At 35.1% G+C, this 19,941-nt stretch overlaps 1 protein-coding gene across 6 annotated transcripts in view; it reads left to right on the plus strand.

Annotated features, from left to right (window-relative positions):
* Window positions 1–18,501, plus strand: part of BICD1 (BICD cargo adaptor 1) — a 253,436-nt gene extending 234,935 nt beyond the window's left edge. Inside the window, exons 9-11 of one of the 6 annotated variants that reach the window (XM_027541678.1) lie at window positions 99–107; window positions 8,693–8,768; window positions 12,510–18,501. In XM_027541678.1, coding sequence (XP_027397479.1) covers window positions 99–107; window positions 8,693–8,768; window positions 12,510–12,597 — 173 coding nt within the window. In that variant the 3' untranslated portion in view covers window positions 12,598–18,501. The remainder of the gene's footprint in view (window positions 1–98; window positions 108–8,692; window positions 8,769–12,509) is intronic. The other 5 variants (XM_027541681.1, XM_027541679.1, XM_027541682.1 and 2 more) reach the window with 5 other exon arrangements.
* The last annotated feature ends 1,440 nt before the right edge of the window (window positions 18,502–19,941 follow it).

Consider the following 19,941-nt stretch of genomic DNA (forward strand, 5'->3'; position numbering starts at 1 on the left):
TTACTCTGAGTAGGTGTTTATGGAATAAGCCATTATGATCCGAGAATCAGTTAAACATAAATTTTTTTCTCTTTTTATGCACTACTTGACATCAAAAGCAAAAAGAGGTAAGTTGGCTATAAACCTGAGTGAACCTTATTTTCTTTAATAGATTTATTTCTGAAAGAGCTTTGCTTCAATTTTCTACAAATAAGTACTTTTACATTAGGAAGCTTGCTATTGTAGATCTTTAATCTTTTCTTTGAAAGCTGAATAAGCACCTTCTGTAAACTTGGGTTTTAAAAATATTTAATATTTAAACATACTGCTTTTCCTTTAACCAAGTTATACATATGGTTTAATTTTCTTGTGAGGAACTTTGGTTTAGTTTTGGGGTTTCTGGGTTGTCCCCCTCCTCAAATATGGAGGATTACATGTTATAAGTAGTTCTTCTTTACTTAAAAAAAAAAAAAAAGCCAAGAAACAACTGATATTGGTGAAAATCTATAATTTTCTCATCCATTGCTTTACAGAAGAGGATGCCCTGAACCTCTCAGAATATTTTCTAGTGTGATTTTTGTGTGTGTGTGTGTTATTTTTTTTAATTAATTTATTTTTTGTTGAAGGATAATTGCTTTACAGAATTTTGCTGTTTTCTGTCAAACCTCAACATGAATCAGCCATAGGTATACATATATCCCTTCCCTTTTGAAACTCCCTCCCATCTCCTTCCCCATCCCACCCCTCTAGGTTGATACAGAACCCCTATTTTTTTGAAATGACTATAAAATAAGAAAATCAAACACATTTTACTGAGTGGTGTCTCATATATTTTTCTTGTTTGGGATATATTTTCACTTGATTTTTTAGTGGGCTCTTGTTTGTAGTTTAACTTATTTCTCTCATTTCTTTTTGATGATGAATTAATTCTGACATTTCAAAGGAATAGATGGTCTTCATCTGATACATGCTGTTATTGAGATTGTTTAATGAGAACAGACCATCACACCATCCTGAGTTAACTTTGTACCAGCTGACACTGTTCTTGAGAAGGTCATTTCTGAACAAAGTTATTTTCTAAAAGGTACTTAATTGATGTAAGAATCTGGAAGCAAAATGTACTTTTACCTCTTGGTGCCACTGTATTTAATTACCCTCTTCCCCTTTATCTTCCATGTCTTCCTACATAGGCTCATGCTCATGGTTTAATTGTAAGTTATTCAGAAGCAGAAAGTTGACAATACCGCAGGGCATTTTTATATTTCTCTTTTTCAAGGTTCAAAATAAATATAGATTTATTAATACTGCTTTGTTTTATCAGCTAGTCATGTGATATTCCTCAGGACAGCAAGTGGAAAGCTGTGTGAAAGTTTTTGTCTACTCTATAATCACTGAAATGCCTATAAATGTTCCCTGTCTTTAGCAAATCATGCTCTGATCCTGTATTGTTGAAGACAATTTTAATGCTTGTCCCCTAAGCATGATAACCTATGCACAGTTGTCATTTATATGAAGGCAGAGCCAGATGTTTTAAAGAGTCATATGTTTTTAAAGATCATATTTTTTCATTGTCTATACTGAAATATTTTTACGTGTTTCAACAATTCTGCTTTTTTCCCTGGAAATTTTTAATGAATAATGATTGTCTCTAACTATAATAAGGGTATAAACAAATAAGGGGATTTGCTGTGTTAAACACTGATGTAAAGTTAAGGCTGAAGTGACTGGTGACATAAATTGTAGACTACACTCCTGAGTAGCCGGAAACTATGTAATTGTTTTATTTGTGGGTACTTCCAGAGAAATTCATGTGATATATTTGGCAAAAAGGGATGAGATAGCCAACTCTATGTGTTTGATTATAAAATGTTAAAAGCTGTTCACAGCTATCCATTTTTACTAGTGCTGATGTACCATTAAGTTCATCATTGGATTTTTTAAAGTATTTCAACTTTTCCTATCTACTGTTTATATTCATGTAAATGTTTCTATCTCACGCTCTCATTATTTTTCTTTATATAATGTTTCTATCTTAATTTTTTCTTAAATTCTCTACTGGATATGTCTGTTTTTTCAGTTTATGTGTATAGGCATCCATAGGACTACTTAAGTGTTCAAGTTACTACTACAAGAAGAATGTATTTTGATGCTTTTTCCCATTTACTTTTCTGTTTATTCACTAACACACTATTACTCATTTCATAGATTTAGTGAGGAATAATTTAGTATCGATGTTATTTGACCTATTTTATATAATAGCAATTATAATTTCAAGATTTATACATCAAAGTCTTAAAATTTATTAAAGAATCATTAATCACCTAATATCACTAAACTAGCATTAAAATCTTTGTTGGAGAGTATTTTCTCTTTCCTATTCCTTTTGTTAGGAGGATGTTATGATGATGACAGGAATGTCTAAATTGTACTCTTTCTTTCTCAAGTCAACCCATCACACAATGACATTGATAATGTAACTAATAAACAAATCTAGTGATCCTTTAGGGAAGGCAAAGTCAGTATATTAGCAGGTATTCTGCATCACATGCAAATTCTCAAAGTAAAGGACTGTGGGAAAACAAAGAATTATAAGGCAGGGTCTTCTTTGTCAACTGCATAGCATGACTGAAGAATTCAGATACACTGCAAGGAAAACAGTGTTCAAAAGCTGAAGACAATGAGATAAGTACTATTGGAGTTTAGAGGAAGCAGACACTTCCTTCTGGGGTGGTCAGGAGTAAAAACTGAAACTTGTTAGTTCTGAACAGTCCAAGAGAAGAAAAGAGCATTTTAGATGAATGTAATAAAAGGAGCAAAGACTTGCTGAAATGATTTTATCATACGGTCTATTTTGGCCTTTTAATTTCTGTTTTAATGGCAGTGACTTTGTTTCTTGAAACTGAAAATCTCAAGGTCATCTTGACTTCTCCTTTTGGCCCCTCGTGTGTTATTCGATGACCAGTTCTTACCCATGGGCCCTGGGCTTCATGCTTTCACAAACATCCTCTCACCTGATCTGCAGGATTGATATTTAATGTCCTCACTTAACAGAAAAGCTGAGGCTAGGACTGAATTCACTTCTTCAATGTCCCTCACCTACTGGTTTGTGGAGCAGGGAGTCTAAACATTAAGATCTCTCTGATGGACCTACATCTTATGCTGATACGGAGGAAAGTTGAAGAGCACAGAAGAGAAAGAATAAAGAGGAAGGCAAAGAGACCATAAAAAAAAATTGCTGCAGAAGCATCGCTGGGCAATGGAAGGAAATTGTGATGTACCCATTATCCAGTCCCGTGGATTACTATTAAAACCCTCATTTAAGAGCTGAGTATGTGCATAAGTATATCAGTAATTAATTGTGAAGAACACCTTTGTGCTATTATCCACAAATATTCAGAGTTCCTGAGTTGGGAGACTAAAAACATACGATATGCAAGTTTTATGTCTCTACCTTGGTACACAATGCATAAAAATTTGTATTTTCTACCAACTCAAATTTCACATTCTATCATCAATTTTGTTTTCTCCAGGACTGATTTGATCACTTTAACTTCACTCTACTTTGATTTTTGCTAAAAAGAAAGTCAGCTGAAATTGGAGTATGGATTTTCATTTAGAATTTGTGCTTGTGTATATCTTTTCCTGTGAGTTTCCTTGAATTAAAAAATATTTATTTCAACCCTTCACCTGCTTAGAGTTGAGAAGAATCAAGGTCATGACTGTCACATTTTCTAACTTGAGAGGAAAAATAAAAGGAAGAGGAAGTTGATATGGTAGATGACAGAATAGGACCTAAGAGATGCACCAGGTAGGAAGAAGTAAAACTTATTAGAAATTAACATAAAGTTAAAAGTATATAAAATATTGCATTGGAATTCCTGACACTGTAAGTACAGAATGGAGGAGGTATGACCTGACAGCACCATCTTCAAACAAAGTAAGCTCATGTGAAGTTGGCAGTCTGATGTTGCTGCCCAAAAAATGTCATGCAGGCTTCTGTTTTGTTTTGTTTTTAAATAGAATCAGAATGTCTCAGGTGAGGCAGGATGCTGCCACGCCAGTCAAGCTGTTACATCTTACTGTGCATGGTTTCCTCTCTGAGCACCTCAGTTTTAGAAGATTGTACACAACCTGGAGCATGGTCAGAGAGCAAAGAGGAGGGTATGGGAGGTTATGTCCTCTGAGGAAGAACTTGAATTATTTAGCCTGAGGAAAACTCAGGAGATAGAAATCATTCCAGGGGAAAGTATGAAGCATCTGACACAGTGTATGGTCATGAGGGAAGGAGATGTGGTATTGAAAATACCTCATGAAATAGCAAGGATGCATTAATTCTCAAGTCAGGAAAACCAGGCACTGGAGTGCAGGCCATTCTGTAGGAAACTGCCAGCCACAAGCAGCTGCTGCTCTGCCCCCATCAGAATATCCTGGCTGTAGGAAGCCACCCCTGAAGCTGCACAATGTCCTTACCAACTCCTCTCACTGCCATCTGAGGCACACATGGGGCCGAAAACATAGAGGTGTTCCTAGCCTCCTTCGTCGAGAGGCCCTCCCAAACAGTCAGTGGGCTCATGGACTCCCAAAGGTATTGACTTTTAGAAAATTGGTTGGTGTTCTAAACTGCATGAAAGAGTTTAAAAATGGTAGATACCTCAAGGAAAACCATATGACAAGACTTTCCTTCCTGCCAATGAAATTCCCCACTTTCAGCCACCTCTTTATAGAAACTAGATATTATCCTCATTCTTGTACCTTTTATCTTTCTTTGTGTTTTTGAGGTAACTAGCTGCCTTCAAATTACTGTCAATTGTCTAATGAAGTTCTTATGTTTCTTTGGCAATATGGGTCTGATATTTTCTAGAGGTTGGTGGTGTTCAGTTGCCAAGTCGTGTCCAACTCTTCGCGACCCCATGGACTGCAGCATGCCAGGCTTCCCTTTCTCTCACCCTCTCCCAGAGTTTGCCCAAGTTCATGTCCATTGAATCGGTGATGCCAGAGGTATCTAGAGGTATTTCTAGAGGTAGCTGGCATCAATCAGAGAGACAACCAGAGTAGTGAGTATAGAGGTAGCTGGCATCAATCAGAGAGACAACCAGAGTAGTGAGTAGAAAATAAGCCTTAACATCAGAAAAATCTATATCTTTGCTCAGCCGCTTCCTAGCAGGTGGTCATGTATTAACTAAATCAATGAATGTTTGTGGAGAACCTACCATGATGCCAAGTTCTGTATTTGTTTTTGGTGGTAGAGATCATGAAAAATGTAAAGAAAAAATAGTTCTCAGTAGATAAGAGATTTCAATATAGTCCCATAGATCAAAAATACTTACTTTCCTCATGATAGGAATAGTGAAAATAACAACTGCAGAGTGTTGCTAAGATTTAAAACTTATATACAGTTCCTAGGAGAAGTAACATCATACTGATTCATGAAATAATTTCCTTCCTTCCTTCTCCCCTTTTCTATCTTCCTTTCTACTGGAGGCTTTGTTTATGGAGGAATGTCAAATAAGTTCATATGTATATCAGGACATATAGACGTGTTAAACAATAATATCCCTTATTCATCTCTACCCTTGAGGCACTAACAATCTCTTCAGTTTTGTGACATTTCTCAGGCCTATAGCCTTATAATGTAAATGTTCAGTGTTATCAAATTCTGGGCATTTCAAGTAAACACTTTAATTTTGTAAAATATTGTATTACTATTAGTAGAGGCCATAAACAGCTTATAGTTGCTAAATTCTTTAACTAATTTCTTTTCTAGGTGTACAACCTAGATATCACAACCTCTAAGAAGCATTTCCTGACTACTTAGATTAGTGAATTGTTTCTGCTCTGAGAGCCCAACTTTTCCCTATCATGGGGAACAATGCAATGAAGTGTCTCAAAATATAACTCAGCCCTTGGATCATTCAATCCTGGATTCAAACTCCAGCTCCACCTCTTAGTGAACTTTGGCAAGTTATTTAACCTGTTTCTCCCCGTTTTGTAATCCACAAATTGTGGTTAATAAAACACGGTTAAGGGAGAGCACACATATTAAGCGCCCACACAGTGCCTGGTGCATGGTAGGCAATGAATGAGTACTACCAGGTGCTGCCACCACCACTCCATCTCATCATCATCATCGTCATCATGACACTTTATTTTGTTTGTTGAATGTGCTTGTCTTTCTCAATTGACCAGGGACCATATCTTCTGTTTTCCTTTTATCTCTACCACCTAACAGTTGCAGACACACAATGGGAGTTTAGTAACTAAATTGCTGAATGGTTGAAACAAATTCTGGTGGCCCCCGATGACAGCAGTGACTTGCGATGTTCTGAGACTCCTCCTCCTTAAATCACATAATTCTAATCTTCTGTGCCCTCAAAAGCAATGAGGTGAGGCCTAGTTCCTTTGTGAATAGGTCTACCAGAGTAGAACCTACAAAGAACACATGAGATCATGTAAAGCCCACAGCATCTCGTAGCTGGAAGGGATTTTCTCAACCTCCCAACCTCCCCTTTCATTTTCAAAGTACATGCTAAACACACATTGCTGTTCAACTGGGTTAGCAGAGTCCACGATTGGAGGATTGTTGATCACAGAAGAGGAATTCAGAAGACAATTGAGTCAGAGCAATTAATTATTTTTCAGATTTCTTTTTAAAATCTTTTACCACCTTATCTATGGAATTTGTTTTTAATTCTTTAAGTATAACACTTAGCTAAGTACTTGTAAATAATAAATGCAAAATAATAATTAGCTGGAGGCAATATAATTTCTAAAGAGGGGAAAACTTATATTCACTACAAATGTAAGAAATATCCACCACATATCAAACAGTTCATTAAGAGGGTGCATTGTGGTCCTGCTTGCCTGTTTTCTGAATTTCATCACAAAGTATATTTCAAATGAACAAAAGTCTGTGACTGTATTAACCAAAAAAAAAAAAGGAAAATCTTACAGAAATAAGAGATAGAATTTAAACCATTTAAAAACTCTAATTCTGAGGCTTGCCATTCCACAGATGAAGAGCTGGCAATAGGAAAAAGCAAGCTAGACTCCCAAGTGTTCGTATTTGTTTATTGCCTTTACTCAAATGTAACATAAGAGGGCAGCATACATCTGTTTAACTTAGGTCTGCTGGCGAGATTAAAATAGTTGTCTAAATTTGTACAACTTTGTCTAAAATTATCCTTTATCATGGCTATTGAAAAAAATGAAAAGCGCATAAAGGAATTCATCCTTTAAGACTCCTGAGTTTCTACAAAAGGGAATCATTGAGCTAATCAAGCTGCAAAATGGAAAAACAAAGACTTAAAAAAATGAAAAGAATTTGCCAAAGCTAAGAAAATGGAAATATTTGTTATATTTGAAAGACTTTTACTGAGTATGATAATCTGAACAACAGCTACTCAACTAATCAGATATACTCCCTATTAAAAAACAGTAATTAATAAGTTACTCTGGAACCAAGACCAGTTTATGAAAAGGTCCTCTCTCTTCAGTGATGTTCTCTTGAATGAATTTAAATCAAGCCTATCTTATTTTCTACTTTCCATCACAGACATTTAGTGTATTTGCAATGTCTTCTATAAAAGCATCATGAATTTTGATATTTCCGAGTTATACAAGCAAGTTTTGTTGTAATAGAGAATATATTGACTTTAGAACAAGTAGTGCTTAGATTCAAGCCTTTGAATGTAAATTTCAGTAAAAGCTCATTAATTCAAGACTTTAAATCCAGAATTTGTAATTAATTTGGCTTAACTATTACCTATATAACATATAGGGAAAGATACATAGTCTAAGCAATTAGTAAGAAGAAATTCTGCAATTAAAAATAATTGAAAGTTTTTGTTCTAATTTGAACTTTTTCTGCAAAATCTTTTTGCAGAAATATAATGTATGCATTTCTAACTAGCTTAGCAGGTGATTATAGTACATCAGCAAACAGACTGCTCTTTGATTATTTCAGAACACAGTCTTTCTTGGAGTAGATAAGTAACATAACTGATCAGCTAAAGAATGAACTTTTAACAGCTAGTGATTTGTCAACCTAATGTGAGTTATGTGATTTTCAGAAGACAAAAATAAAAGACTTATCATTCAGATTAGCTTTCTCCATCAATCCAAGTAACTAACAACTTAATATAATAAAATAAACATTCTAAGACTTCTAACTAACAAGTCTTACTTTTGGTAAATAAAATCTATTTTCAGAAAACTGTGAAGCTAATTTTCTTCTCAGATATCCTTCTGTTAATCATAGAAAAGTGTGTATTGCATGCTTTTCTCGATATACCTGTGTGTCCAAATACAAAGTCAGCTATCTGAATATAAAACATTTTGGAATAGCAAATCTAAATGCTAAGCAAGTAACTACCACCATGTTCAAGTTTAGAACTTGAGGATCTTTCATTATGTTAATACATCTTTTATTTTTAGATGTAACCAAGCATCAAATATGAATGGCTGTGTATGTCCTAATGTACTTGAGAAATTTCACTACTAATTTTTTTTCACTAATTTTTAAATACTGTGTTTAATTAAGGAAAAAGCCTTGTCTTCTCTATTGGCATCATTCAGGGGAAAAAAGCTTAATTCAGATGTTTCTGTGTGACTACACATTCCTCACTAAATCTCTCAGGCAACTGCCTAAGTTACTGTTACTAACACGTTGCTCTGCCATCTCTGTATACATGTCTAATTTATCAGTTTCTTATAGATTGTCAGCAGCCTGCTGCCTCCGTACCGCCACAGTGCTCACAACTAGCCGGGAGGCAAGACTGCCCAGCTGTCAGGTAAATTCAGACGTCCTTACTTTCCCACCCAGCCGCATGTCAGTTCCACAGACCCCAAGCTCTCCTTTCCCACATGATGACGTCTTATATATAATTATACTTGCCACATTTTATTTCAAACATGGACTATACAAACACACATTGGATTCCTGAAGTTCACATGTGCCCACTGAAAATACAAGAGAGCTAGAATTTATTTTACTGGTCACTAACAGGTAGACTACAGGCTGCCTTCAGCTTCCTTCTGTGAGTAAATCCTTGGATTAGTCCAGGGTTTCATTACCTTTCAAAACATAAAACCTTGAGTTGTTTGTCTTTTGCTTTAGAATATATTACTCAGGCAAACAATTAGGAAAGTATAAAGCATATCTAATGTCTGTTCCAAGACAACTTTACGAAAGTGTTTCCGTTTTCTGTCCACTCAGTACTCTCAGTGAAACTGAAATCGAAAGATGAAGAGAACCTTGTAATTGGCATTCAAAAAAGAATATTTTCAGTGATAGTGCCTTTATGTAAGATTCACTAAACAATTTTAAAGGCAAATCTACAGACTCCCTGGATGGTAACCTGGAGAGTAAGCTAAACAATTTCTATTCCAATGAAAGCATTGCAAATACATCATGAATTTACTTTCATGGTAAATTTCATGGCCAAACTTTGACACAAGCATCAGAGCACCCCATCAAGACCTAAACATTTTCTTGAAATCCTTCATCTCCAGTTATTTGCCTCTGATGGTATCTAGTTTTTATAATCTGGCTGGGGCTTTTATAGCCTGCTTGTTGTTCTCTCCTTATTTTAATATGACTGTTGCTCTTCTCCCAGAGCAAGGCTTCTTTTGAGTAAGGGCAGGCCCAGACGTACTTCCATGTGTGTCTGAGGAGTAGACATCAGTAGCAGGCTGCATGTTGGTCAAGGGTTAGAGCTGAGAGCTGCAGATGCTTTCCACAAGCAGCAGCAGCCAAAGCCCCAGTGTGACTCGGTCTCTGAGGCAGTTGGGCAGCCAGCTATTTAAGTGGAACATCAAGTTAGCAGGAGAAAGTATGTGATTAAATAGGCCCCAAGCCAGTGTCTTCCAACTGATGTCTCGGCCTGCTGTTCCCACCCCTTCCAGCAACAAGGTTTTTACTTCAGGAAAGTTCTTCACTAACATACAAATGCTATTTAATAACAGCAGCCAACTGTAGAGCAATTTCAATTACTAAGTAACTGAATATAATTATAAATGTTCAAATCCACCTCAGTGGGATTCTCTGTTTGTAAGGCAGAAGAACATGGGCTCTAAACTTAGTCGTTCTCCGAAAAGCACCTTCACCCCACCCAAGGCTGGGGTAGTGCCAGGAGCACGACAGAAGTTCAGTGAGTGAATGAATTCTGCAGTCACATTATCTGGGTTTGGTTCCCACTTCTAATACCTACTGGCTGTGTAATCTTGGAAGTTGCTTTTGCTGGCTAAGATTCCATTTCTTTACTTGTAAAGTGAGAAAGAGAATGGATATTGGGAGGATTCAGGGAGGCACAGGCCTGGCCTACAGTGTGTTCTCAATATCTTTAATTACTACTAACCAGTCTTAGTACCTAACCATTTCTCAAGACAGAAATCTGCAATCTCTCATAATCTCTCTAACTTGCTTGGGCAGAGTGGAGAAAGCTACTGTTTTAAGTGTTTCAGTTAGATAAGAAATGGAAAGGCTAATGAGGAATCTTTCTAAGTTTAATTTTACTTCACCTTGCTTCTTTTTCTTTTTTTTGAGAACCAGTTTGACTAAATGATTAGAACTTATTATGATTAAGTGATTATGATTATTATGATTAAATTATTTGATTAGAATTTATCAAATACAGTATTTATATTCAAGAAGTGATTCCTTAATCTGTAAGCCAAAAATATGCCTCTGTCACATAAAATACACAGTACAATTATATTTTGTGCAAGTTAAAAATAGTAATAGTATAATATGAAATATTTGTAACCTGTCACTTTAAGAAATCAGAAATAATGAAAAAGAATTTTAATTATCATGAACAACATAATGTGTTGGGCCAAGTGAGCTGTAACCTGTGTGTGAATGTGAAGTTGCTCAGTCGTGTCCGACTCTTTGCCACCCCATGGACTGTAGCCTACCAGGGATTTTCCAGGCAAGAATACTGGAGTGGGTTGCCACTTCTTTCTTTAGGAGATCTTCCCAACCCAGGGATTGAACCCTAGTCTCCCGTATTGTAGGCAGACGCTTTACCGTATGATACACTGGGGAAGTCGCTGCCACTATACACCTCACCAGGTCAAACAGAAATGCTTGCCTTCCTTTATACAGAAGATTATTGAACTCCATGGGTCTTCAAACACTTATCCCTCTTGTATGATGTGACCACCTTATGCTACTTGCCATAACTTATGCTGAATAATATGTTTCCTTCCCTAAAAAGAAGCTTGTTTTAGATCATGCAAACTTAACAGAAAGAAACTCAGGTCCATGGGAAAGTCTGCCTTTCTATTTCCAGGTCATCTGAGGATGGGGGAAACATCCTGCCATGCAGTATTTTCTTAGTCCTCATGTTGAACCTCTAGCTCTCCCATGTTTACTTACCACATTTTAAAAATAGATAAGAAAAATCGTTTTTATCACTGGTTATCCTAACAAGTGCAGAAGAGTATATCTCCATTTAAACTACATTTATAAGAGTTCAAAGATTTTTGGGAGAGAGACCCGAAGTAGAGTAGTATTGTACATAATTATGATTTTGTATTAAAACTCAAGAGATATACATGAAAAAGCAAAGATAAAAACTGTTAATGCTAATTTTTAATGACTTGAATGATTATATTAGCTTTATGATTAAGTTAATAAATAACAATAATAAACCTAGAATAGCTTTCTCAAATAACACTCCTGGCAGAAATTATTCTGTGGTACTGAGTTCCAAAGTATAAAGGAAAAAAGCAAAGTTTTAGAAAAATGCCAGTCTTTTTCAATTGAAAAAATTCCCCATAATGTGATTTTCCCCCATTAGTCACATTTTAAAAGTTCTGAACCCAAATGTATTTGTAATATTACCTTAGAAAATTCAATGATTTTGCATCCTTATGCTGCAATATTATTCATCAAGCCGTTGATGAGCCTGAGCATTTCTGTGTTCATTTAAACTAGAGGCTCTCAGAAGTGGTCATGTGGGAACAACCATATGCATCATATAGTTACTCTTCAGTCATCTTTATACCACCAAGCTAAAACAGGTAGAGGGAACCCTTACAGCAAATTAGACTTCCACAGGCAAATTAGTTCTACTGAATCTGGATCTACTTGAGAACTGTGGAATCCTCAGAAGCCTTGGTTCAGTAGGTCCATGTCCCCAGGACCTTGTTAGAAATGCAGTTTCTCAGGTCCCACCTCAGACCTATTGTATCAGAATCACTCCCAGGTAATTGCTATATAATCATTAAATTTTGAAAAGAACTAATCTTGCAACTAACCCAGAGACCTAGGGGAATGACTGGGTGCAGAAATTGAAAACAGTGACTGGCGGGAAGGAGTTCATATGTTGTTTCCCTAACATGTTTCATTTTTCTTCTGGGGGGCTTTTTTTTTTTTTTTTTTAATCTACAGTTGTCCTGGCATGCTTTAGATTTAGGCCATTTTCTGTGCAAAATTCCTGTGAAAATAATGTCTGTCGAACCGTTACCATTGTGCATAGCCCCTTGCTAATCTGTCTCTCGCTGACATGCTTGTTTCTCATTTGCAGTCCTGACGTAGCTCTGCCTGATGAGCAGCCACATTCCAGCTCGCAGTGCGCCCCTCTCCACTGTCTCTCCAAGCCTCCTTACCCCTAGTCTTCATCTCCCGCGGACAAACACTTGTGGTGAACATTTCGTAGCCATACACAGGATACTGCCCAAGATCCAGCGGCTGGTTTCTTCTCGTTGGTTAGATGTTTGATTGCATTAATGGCCATCATTTTGGAAGATAAGAGGAAGTTGGGAAGAATAACACAAAGCACAGACTCCAGTGTAGCAAAATGCTTTATGGTTTCTCTAAATCACAGATAAACTTCTGTAATCAAATGGCTACAGTTAAATTAAATCAAAATAAAATGAAACAGGAAATATGTATCTCAGATGGCTGGCTTTACCTCGATAGCATAAGAGAGACCTAAGACAATGTAAAATACATATATTGTAAAATCATCTTTCCTTATACTTCAATTTCAGCTATAGAAGTTAATTCTAATTTTTTGGTCATTGATATTTATTTTGTACTTTACTTGCCACATATATATGTCTGTAAAAATCATTTCTGTGAGAGGTGAACATCATTTATTTTAAGATATGCATAATATGCTCAATTAAGTATGAGTTTTAATTTAGTTTGAAATCTGGAATTGGCCAGACTGGTCATTTTTCTTGCACAAAATGATAAACGAGGTGCATCGGAATGTTAACAATAACTGTATTTTGCTGCTACACTGATACTGTTTATGCACTTACTTTCTAATCAGTAGCTCATTGACCGCTGGGTTGTTTTTGTTTTGTTTTTTAACTCGAATTCGTCATTGGACGTTATTAAGTAAATCTGAAAAAGAGACTATGTTATGGTTCATTGACTTATTCAACTTTTGACGGCATCTTTAATTTTTTTTAACGGCAGATAAGTAGACGCACTGGTGCTGCTCCTTTGTGTGTGTGTGTGAGCGTATGTAATAACGTTAAAGAAGGCTAAATAACATGATGGGAAAAAATGGTGTGTTTATTTAATGACCAGAATTTTTTTTTTACTTCTCCCAAATTCAGGGTCCTATTAGGAGTCTTTCCTGCTATAAGATATCAAGTATAAATGGGAAATATATACATATACAGATGTAACTTAGCCTTTGGTTAATTAACTTACCCAGAAAGTGTTCAAATTTTGATTAAAATTGTATGTTCTGTTGTTGTTAGTTTTTCTCATAATGAATCTTCCTTGCCAAAAAAACAAGAGGTAATAAACCTTAGCTCATTGTCTACTTTTGACAAACACTCAGGTGCCTACAATCATTATATTATATTGAGATACTTCATGTTCCTAGTTAATTTACAGATTCTGCTGGGTAACTTTTATGACTTAATTTAAGGCAGTGGATTTTCACAGCAAAATTTATTTTGCACATAATCTGACAAACAAGGAAAACAGCTAATTGAGCTGAAAGGTCTAATACTCTTGGGCTCCTTATATCAAGTGCTGCCCACACACCTGCTCCTAGCCCTGATTCCTTGTCTAGTCAGGTAGCCTTAACTTGTTTAAATCCATAATGGTTTGACCTTTTCCTGTAATGATATCTGTAACTTCTCTTTAAAACAAAAGCAATCCTCACTGTTAACAAAAGATAGTTAACAATGCAGGGCTTTAATAATGATGACCCAGTAGGAGTCACTCAGCTGACTGCGTGGAGGTATCGGAGCACTGGTAGGGTGACCCATCAAAGGTGCCAGCCAGTCGGCAAGTCTTAAAGCACAGAGCAGGAGCTCTATCAGTCATACACCTTTTAAGTAGAGGTCACTATTACCAAAGCCACCAAGAGATTTTGAGTTCCTTACATGTGTGCTATTTTCAACAGTGTCATTTATTATGCAACTTGCAGTAGCTGAAAATCTTTATCCAAATAGAGATTCAGGTTAAAATATGGGAAAAGAAACAAATCTTCATAAAGCCCTGATCATGGCAACCTAACCTTTTGCTCTTTCCACCTGCACTGACTTGCTGTTCCTAAACATTTTCTTTATTTTGTTGGTGTTGTATCTGCCTGGTACTAGTTTTAGTGAGACAGCATGGATTTATTAGAGTTCAATTAAAGGAAGCTCCCCAACCCCTACCCCTGCTTTTTTTTTTCAAGTATCATGTGTTTGGACCTGAAAAGTGGCATAGCTGCTAAGTTGACTTTTAATAAAAACTGTGCCTGGGGGAAAATATGCCTTTTTAAAAAGTACCTCAGAACATTTTCCTATTTTGCCTCCTCAGTTTCATTGGTGGTACAGGGAATTCAGCAGTAAGTATCGTCTGTGTGTAACTACAGGGCATTTGTGCTTCCCCACTCTGTATTTGTGACCAGCTGAAAAGCTGGGTCATAGACAAAACATTTATTTCTTCCAATAAAAGTTTATCATTAATCCTATTACATACTAGTTTAGTTTCAATTCATTATATTAATAGAGTGGGAAATGCTTGTTTTGAAATAGCAATTCTATAAAAATATTAATTTTAGCAAATTTTGCCAAAAAGATATAGAAATTTGGAAATAAATTTCTCATTTTCAGCACAAAAATAGATAATAGTCCCTAAGAGAATTCCATGTATTTAAATTGTGGCATCACTTAGTATAGTTTAAACTGAGCCATATCTATATTTGTTTATAGGCATTTAAAATGACCAAATATGTGTAGCATTGATAAAAATCAGTACCTGTAAACATCAGGATTTAAAAGGAAATTGGAAAACTGAAGAACTAGTGAAAATAAAAAAAGAATGAATCTCAGTAAGGCTACTTGAAGACAGACTTGGGGTAGAAAAATCAACTATAGAACTATAATGAAAATACTGGCTAATTATTACAAACACAGTGGGCAAAGATTAAAAATAACTAGCAAGACTTTAAAAAGTAAGCACAATTACCATACTGGAAAGACTAGAATTCAGAAATGCTTTCCTATTGAGAATTTTTCCTAGGTAAAAAAATAAAAAGGAGCAATAAATTGCCTTTGGTCTGGGTGCACAGGGGTATACAGGACCCTAGAATTAATCTTTCCAATCAATTCATGATTCATCAGATCCTTTTTTCATATCCAGTTCTGTTTCAATAAGAAGAATTTGGAGGACGTGGAGAAAATGGAAAGTTATTAAATAATTAAGAAAAGACCTATTTATAAAGATTATACGTTAGCTTAAAGAAGAAGAGGTATGTAGTGATCTTCAAGAAAAGTTAATAAGGGATAGGCACCCACTATGGCTACTACTAAGTCTAGAATAAGAAAAACAATCATCACTGTGAAGCATTTATATTCACTCTGGGAAAGAGATTTTTAACAGTAGGAAATTTGTCAGTGAAATTGATATTCATAAGGAAGATTTGTTTTTTAAGAATTAAATATTATTGGTTGAGAATTAAATATTATTGATTGTCTAGTAAGGATTAAGTTTTGTGGCAAGATATCTTATGATAATGTGTGATAATTCTGGAATTCCACAATTTTTTGCTGCTTTTATTTAAAACTTAAAAAGTACATTAAAGTTATACTGGTTAGACTTGAAATATTTTGTCCCTTAATAGGATAGCAATCTTAATTTTTCCAAAACATTTGGTGAAAAACAAAACAGAGTTGTTGGTGTTATTTTTCCTTCCAGCTATATTTCATAATATCTTTAAAGAATGTAGTAATTTTACTATAAAAAAGCCTCAATTGTCAGAGTCTAAAAAAACAAATGTCCTCAGGAATATTTCAGAAATAGGTATGCAACCCCTCAGGGGAACAAATGCCTCTCAAATTTTATCTTTTCTTAAAAGAATCTTCAATTTAAAATATTTGCTTTTCCCATGCTTTAGAAAATGTTCCTGTATTGATAGTCTTTCTGTTTCAAACAAGCATGAAACATCACTCAAATAAATCAACTACAAATGTGGACATTTTCTGATATTCTGCTTTAAATAAAGTCCTTATAATTCTCAATTGGAAATTATAAAATATGAAAAGGAAGACATGAAATATATTTTCTACTGGGTTAAGAATGGCAAATTATAATTAACCAGCCAAAAAACATAATCTGTATCTCAGAAAGACACACTATGGGAAGCTGATGGATTTCCACCAAGGAACTGTGCTGGTTCAACCCATGGAGGCCACTGCATTAATATCATAAAGAAGAACTAGACTCAAAAGGAACTCTTAGGATAAATTTTAAAAATTTGCCCTCCCTCCATGTTTTTTTTTTAATTTATAAACCAGAGTGATTTTAAATAGTCCTTATATTTAAGATTGCAAAAAATTTACAACATGTTTTCAGTAAAGAGAACATAATTCTTCAAAAAGCTATTAAATTGGAGATGTGATAGAAAGCATGATCAATGCTGATACTGATTAACAAGTTTTTACTTTAAAATCAATTTCTGTGGACATACAAGACCAATCTAACTCCCGAGTGATCTTTTCCATAATAATTGTTTGTAATAATGCCCCCACATGAATTGTATCTGTAATTTAATTCATCTTTATTTAAATGCCATTAACTACCACAGTATGTGGTATATGTATCCTGATTCTTTTTTGTTTACATCTGAAAAATGTCATCTAAACATCTCTTTTGTCCTTCTTACTCAAAGAATAACTTAAAAAAATATTCAGTATTAAGATATATTCCCCAATCAAGAATTTTCCAGAAATAATATTCTGCTTACAAAGAAGAGCAGCAATTAACTGCCTTTAGTGTAAGGATGTGAGTGCATAGAAGTCTACTGTGTAAAATGTTGCATGAGATATTTCACATCATGTAAGCTTTCCCATATTCATAATACAGACATTATAGAAAGTCTTATTTCTCTTGTGACCTCTCGTTAGGAACGTAAGGAGATTGTTAACCTGTATCTGGTCTCCTTCCCATATTGAAATGCATGGCTCTATTCCTCAGTGTATTTTTATCCCTTTCCTCTGGAGTTATTTAAAATTTGCCCTATTTAAACCGAAGCCTGGACAAACTGCAGAGCCAGATTATTTCCGTGATTGAAGTTTAATTGCTGTAGAACTTTGGTTGAGAATACATTTTAAACTTTTTTTTCTGTCAGAATTATTGTTATGGTTCTCTAATGAAAACACTGAGAAGTAAATCTGATGCTTTCTAGTGTGACTGTTTTTCTCTTTAAAAAGTCATTTTAAAACAAAGATCAGAGAACTATAAACAGAAATGTCACCATTTTGTTGACAAATCATTATTTGATGATAATGGAGACAAAGAATGAATTGTTTTGTTGCTTGACTTCAGAGATATGATTGTGCACCAAATCTTAGAGGAAGTAAATGATTTTAATATTATTGTCACAGTTTTTAGCTCAATGGTTTGACTGTTAGCACTGATTAAACAATTCCTTGAAAATATTTTATGACATCTTGGTAATCTACACAGTGTTTTTATTTGCATGAATATGCATATGTGATGAACCATACATAATTCTGGCATTGTATTTCTTCCCAGTATTAACACTTGTGTAATGTATGACCAACCCTGATTTGTATACTGTATGATTATTGTTGTAATGATCCTGCATTTAATTGCAATTTTGTTATTATCCCTTTCAGTGTTAAATGATGTAAAGTGTTTCCACTGAATAATGATACCATATGAAAACATGACTAAAAATCTGACCTAAGAAACTCTTTAGTAGCTAATTATTTTTTAAAATTCGAATTTCAAAGGAAACTTGTTCTTGAAGACAAATGTGTTTAAATCCAAACAGTTATTTTATGAATTCATTTTTGCTTGTCCTTTTAAAGGTTTTTGTTGTTGACAATCCTAAGTGACTGTCTCACGGGAGAATCCATACAATATGTGCTTGTATTTGTATTTGATCATGCACTCAATGGTTGGAAAAGGCACTACAGTGCTAAGAAGATAACTGAGGCCAATACATCAATTCTTTTATCTTGGTTTATGTTGCCAACTGAATATGGTTTAATGTATAACTCTTTCTAGTAAATAAACTGGTTATCTTTCATTCATTTCATCTATGCTACATTTTTATCAGTCTGAGCAGTTTTTCTGTATTTTATATTGATTTGTACTTACAAAAAAAGAAAAAACATTATGAATTTCTATGATTTATATATTTACTCAAAGTGAGCACTTATTCAAACTAAAAACTGAATGCTTTGCCTTGACATTTCTACACATTCTTATTAAGAAATGTGTATCAACTTTATCCATTTTCTCTTTTTCTTAATATCATCACTCCTACTTGTAATCTTTTCTAAGGTTATTTTGACAGGAGGATATGCTTAGCTGACTTAGATTAGAAACATACCAACATGAAGGAAATGCCTATTCCTAAGAAAGGAAGTATTCTTTTAATGAAAGAAGAATGAAGTTTGTATACTTTATTTTGGGAGACAATGCTTTGTTCTCTTTCATATGAAGAAACAGCAGATCCCAAAACTTTAAGGAAGGTTAATTTAGTAACTCCTTCTCCAGATATTTGGGGCTTCCCTGGTGACTCAGACAGTAAAGAATCTGCCTGCAGTGCAGGAGACCTGGGTTCAGTCCCTGAGTTGAAAAGATCCCCTGGAGAAGGAAATCGCTACCCACTCCAGCATTCTTGCCTAGAGAATTCCAAGGACAGAGGAGCCTGGCAGGCTACACAGACCATGGGGTCACAAAGAGTCGGACACAACTGAGTGACTTAACTCTTTCTCCAGATATGTGTTGTGGCAAATCAGCTGCTTGGGAGTAATCTGCTTTGACTTGGTTTTATTTCTAGAGGCAGAGGAGAACCAGAATATTGACTTATGTGAGGTTCTAATGAGTTGAAGCCTCTAATGCAAGCCTTCTTTTATGAATCAAATTAACTCACCATGGACACTGCAACAGTCCCAGCTAAAGTAACTTGCTTACCTGTTGAATAAATACAACTCCAGAAAGAATAGTATAAAATTCCCTAAAAATCTCTTTTTTGTGTCTTCTGAAAGCTATTGCTTTTCTTTGAGATTATAAGATTATATTTGATCCTTGATTTTCTCATATACAATAAAGCTGATAGTCTGCTACATTCGAAAGCAAAAATGACTGGATCACTCTCCAGGAGTATTGAGGTCTCTTCTCATCCTACATTTTGTAGGCAACTTGGACTGAGGGCAATGTGGATGGTTCTGCAACCCCACTGAGGATAAGAAAGGGGCCAGAATTGATGACATCTCCTAGAAGGGGTTTTCTTAGTTTTGGGTGTATAACCGAAATGTGTACATTGACTAGCACACTGTAAGAACTCAATGGAAGTCCTAGACTCCTTGCCATCTACTTTTCTGATAACACATGTGGAACTGAGTTTATAGAAACTGTCACCTACTATAAAATGAACCAGCACTAAATGCCAACTAATGGGGGGAAATGGTCTTTAAGTGAATGGCTATTCCTATCATTTTCTCCTGTCAATCTAAAAACTATAT

Source organism: Bos indicus x Bos taurus, chromosome 5 (assembly GCF_003369695.1).
Source record: "Bos indicus x Bos taurus breed Angus x Brahman F1 hybrid chromosome 5, Bos_hybrid_MaternalHap_v2.0, whole genome shotgun sequence".
In the NCBI taxonomy this organism is placed as follows: domain Eukaryota; kingdom Metazoa; phylum Chordata; class Mammalia; order Artiodactyla; family Bovidae; genus Bos; species Bos indicus x Bos taurus.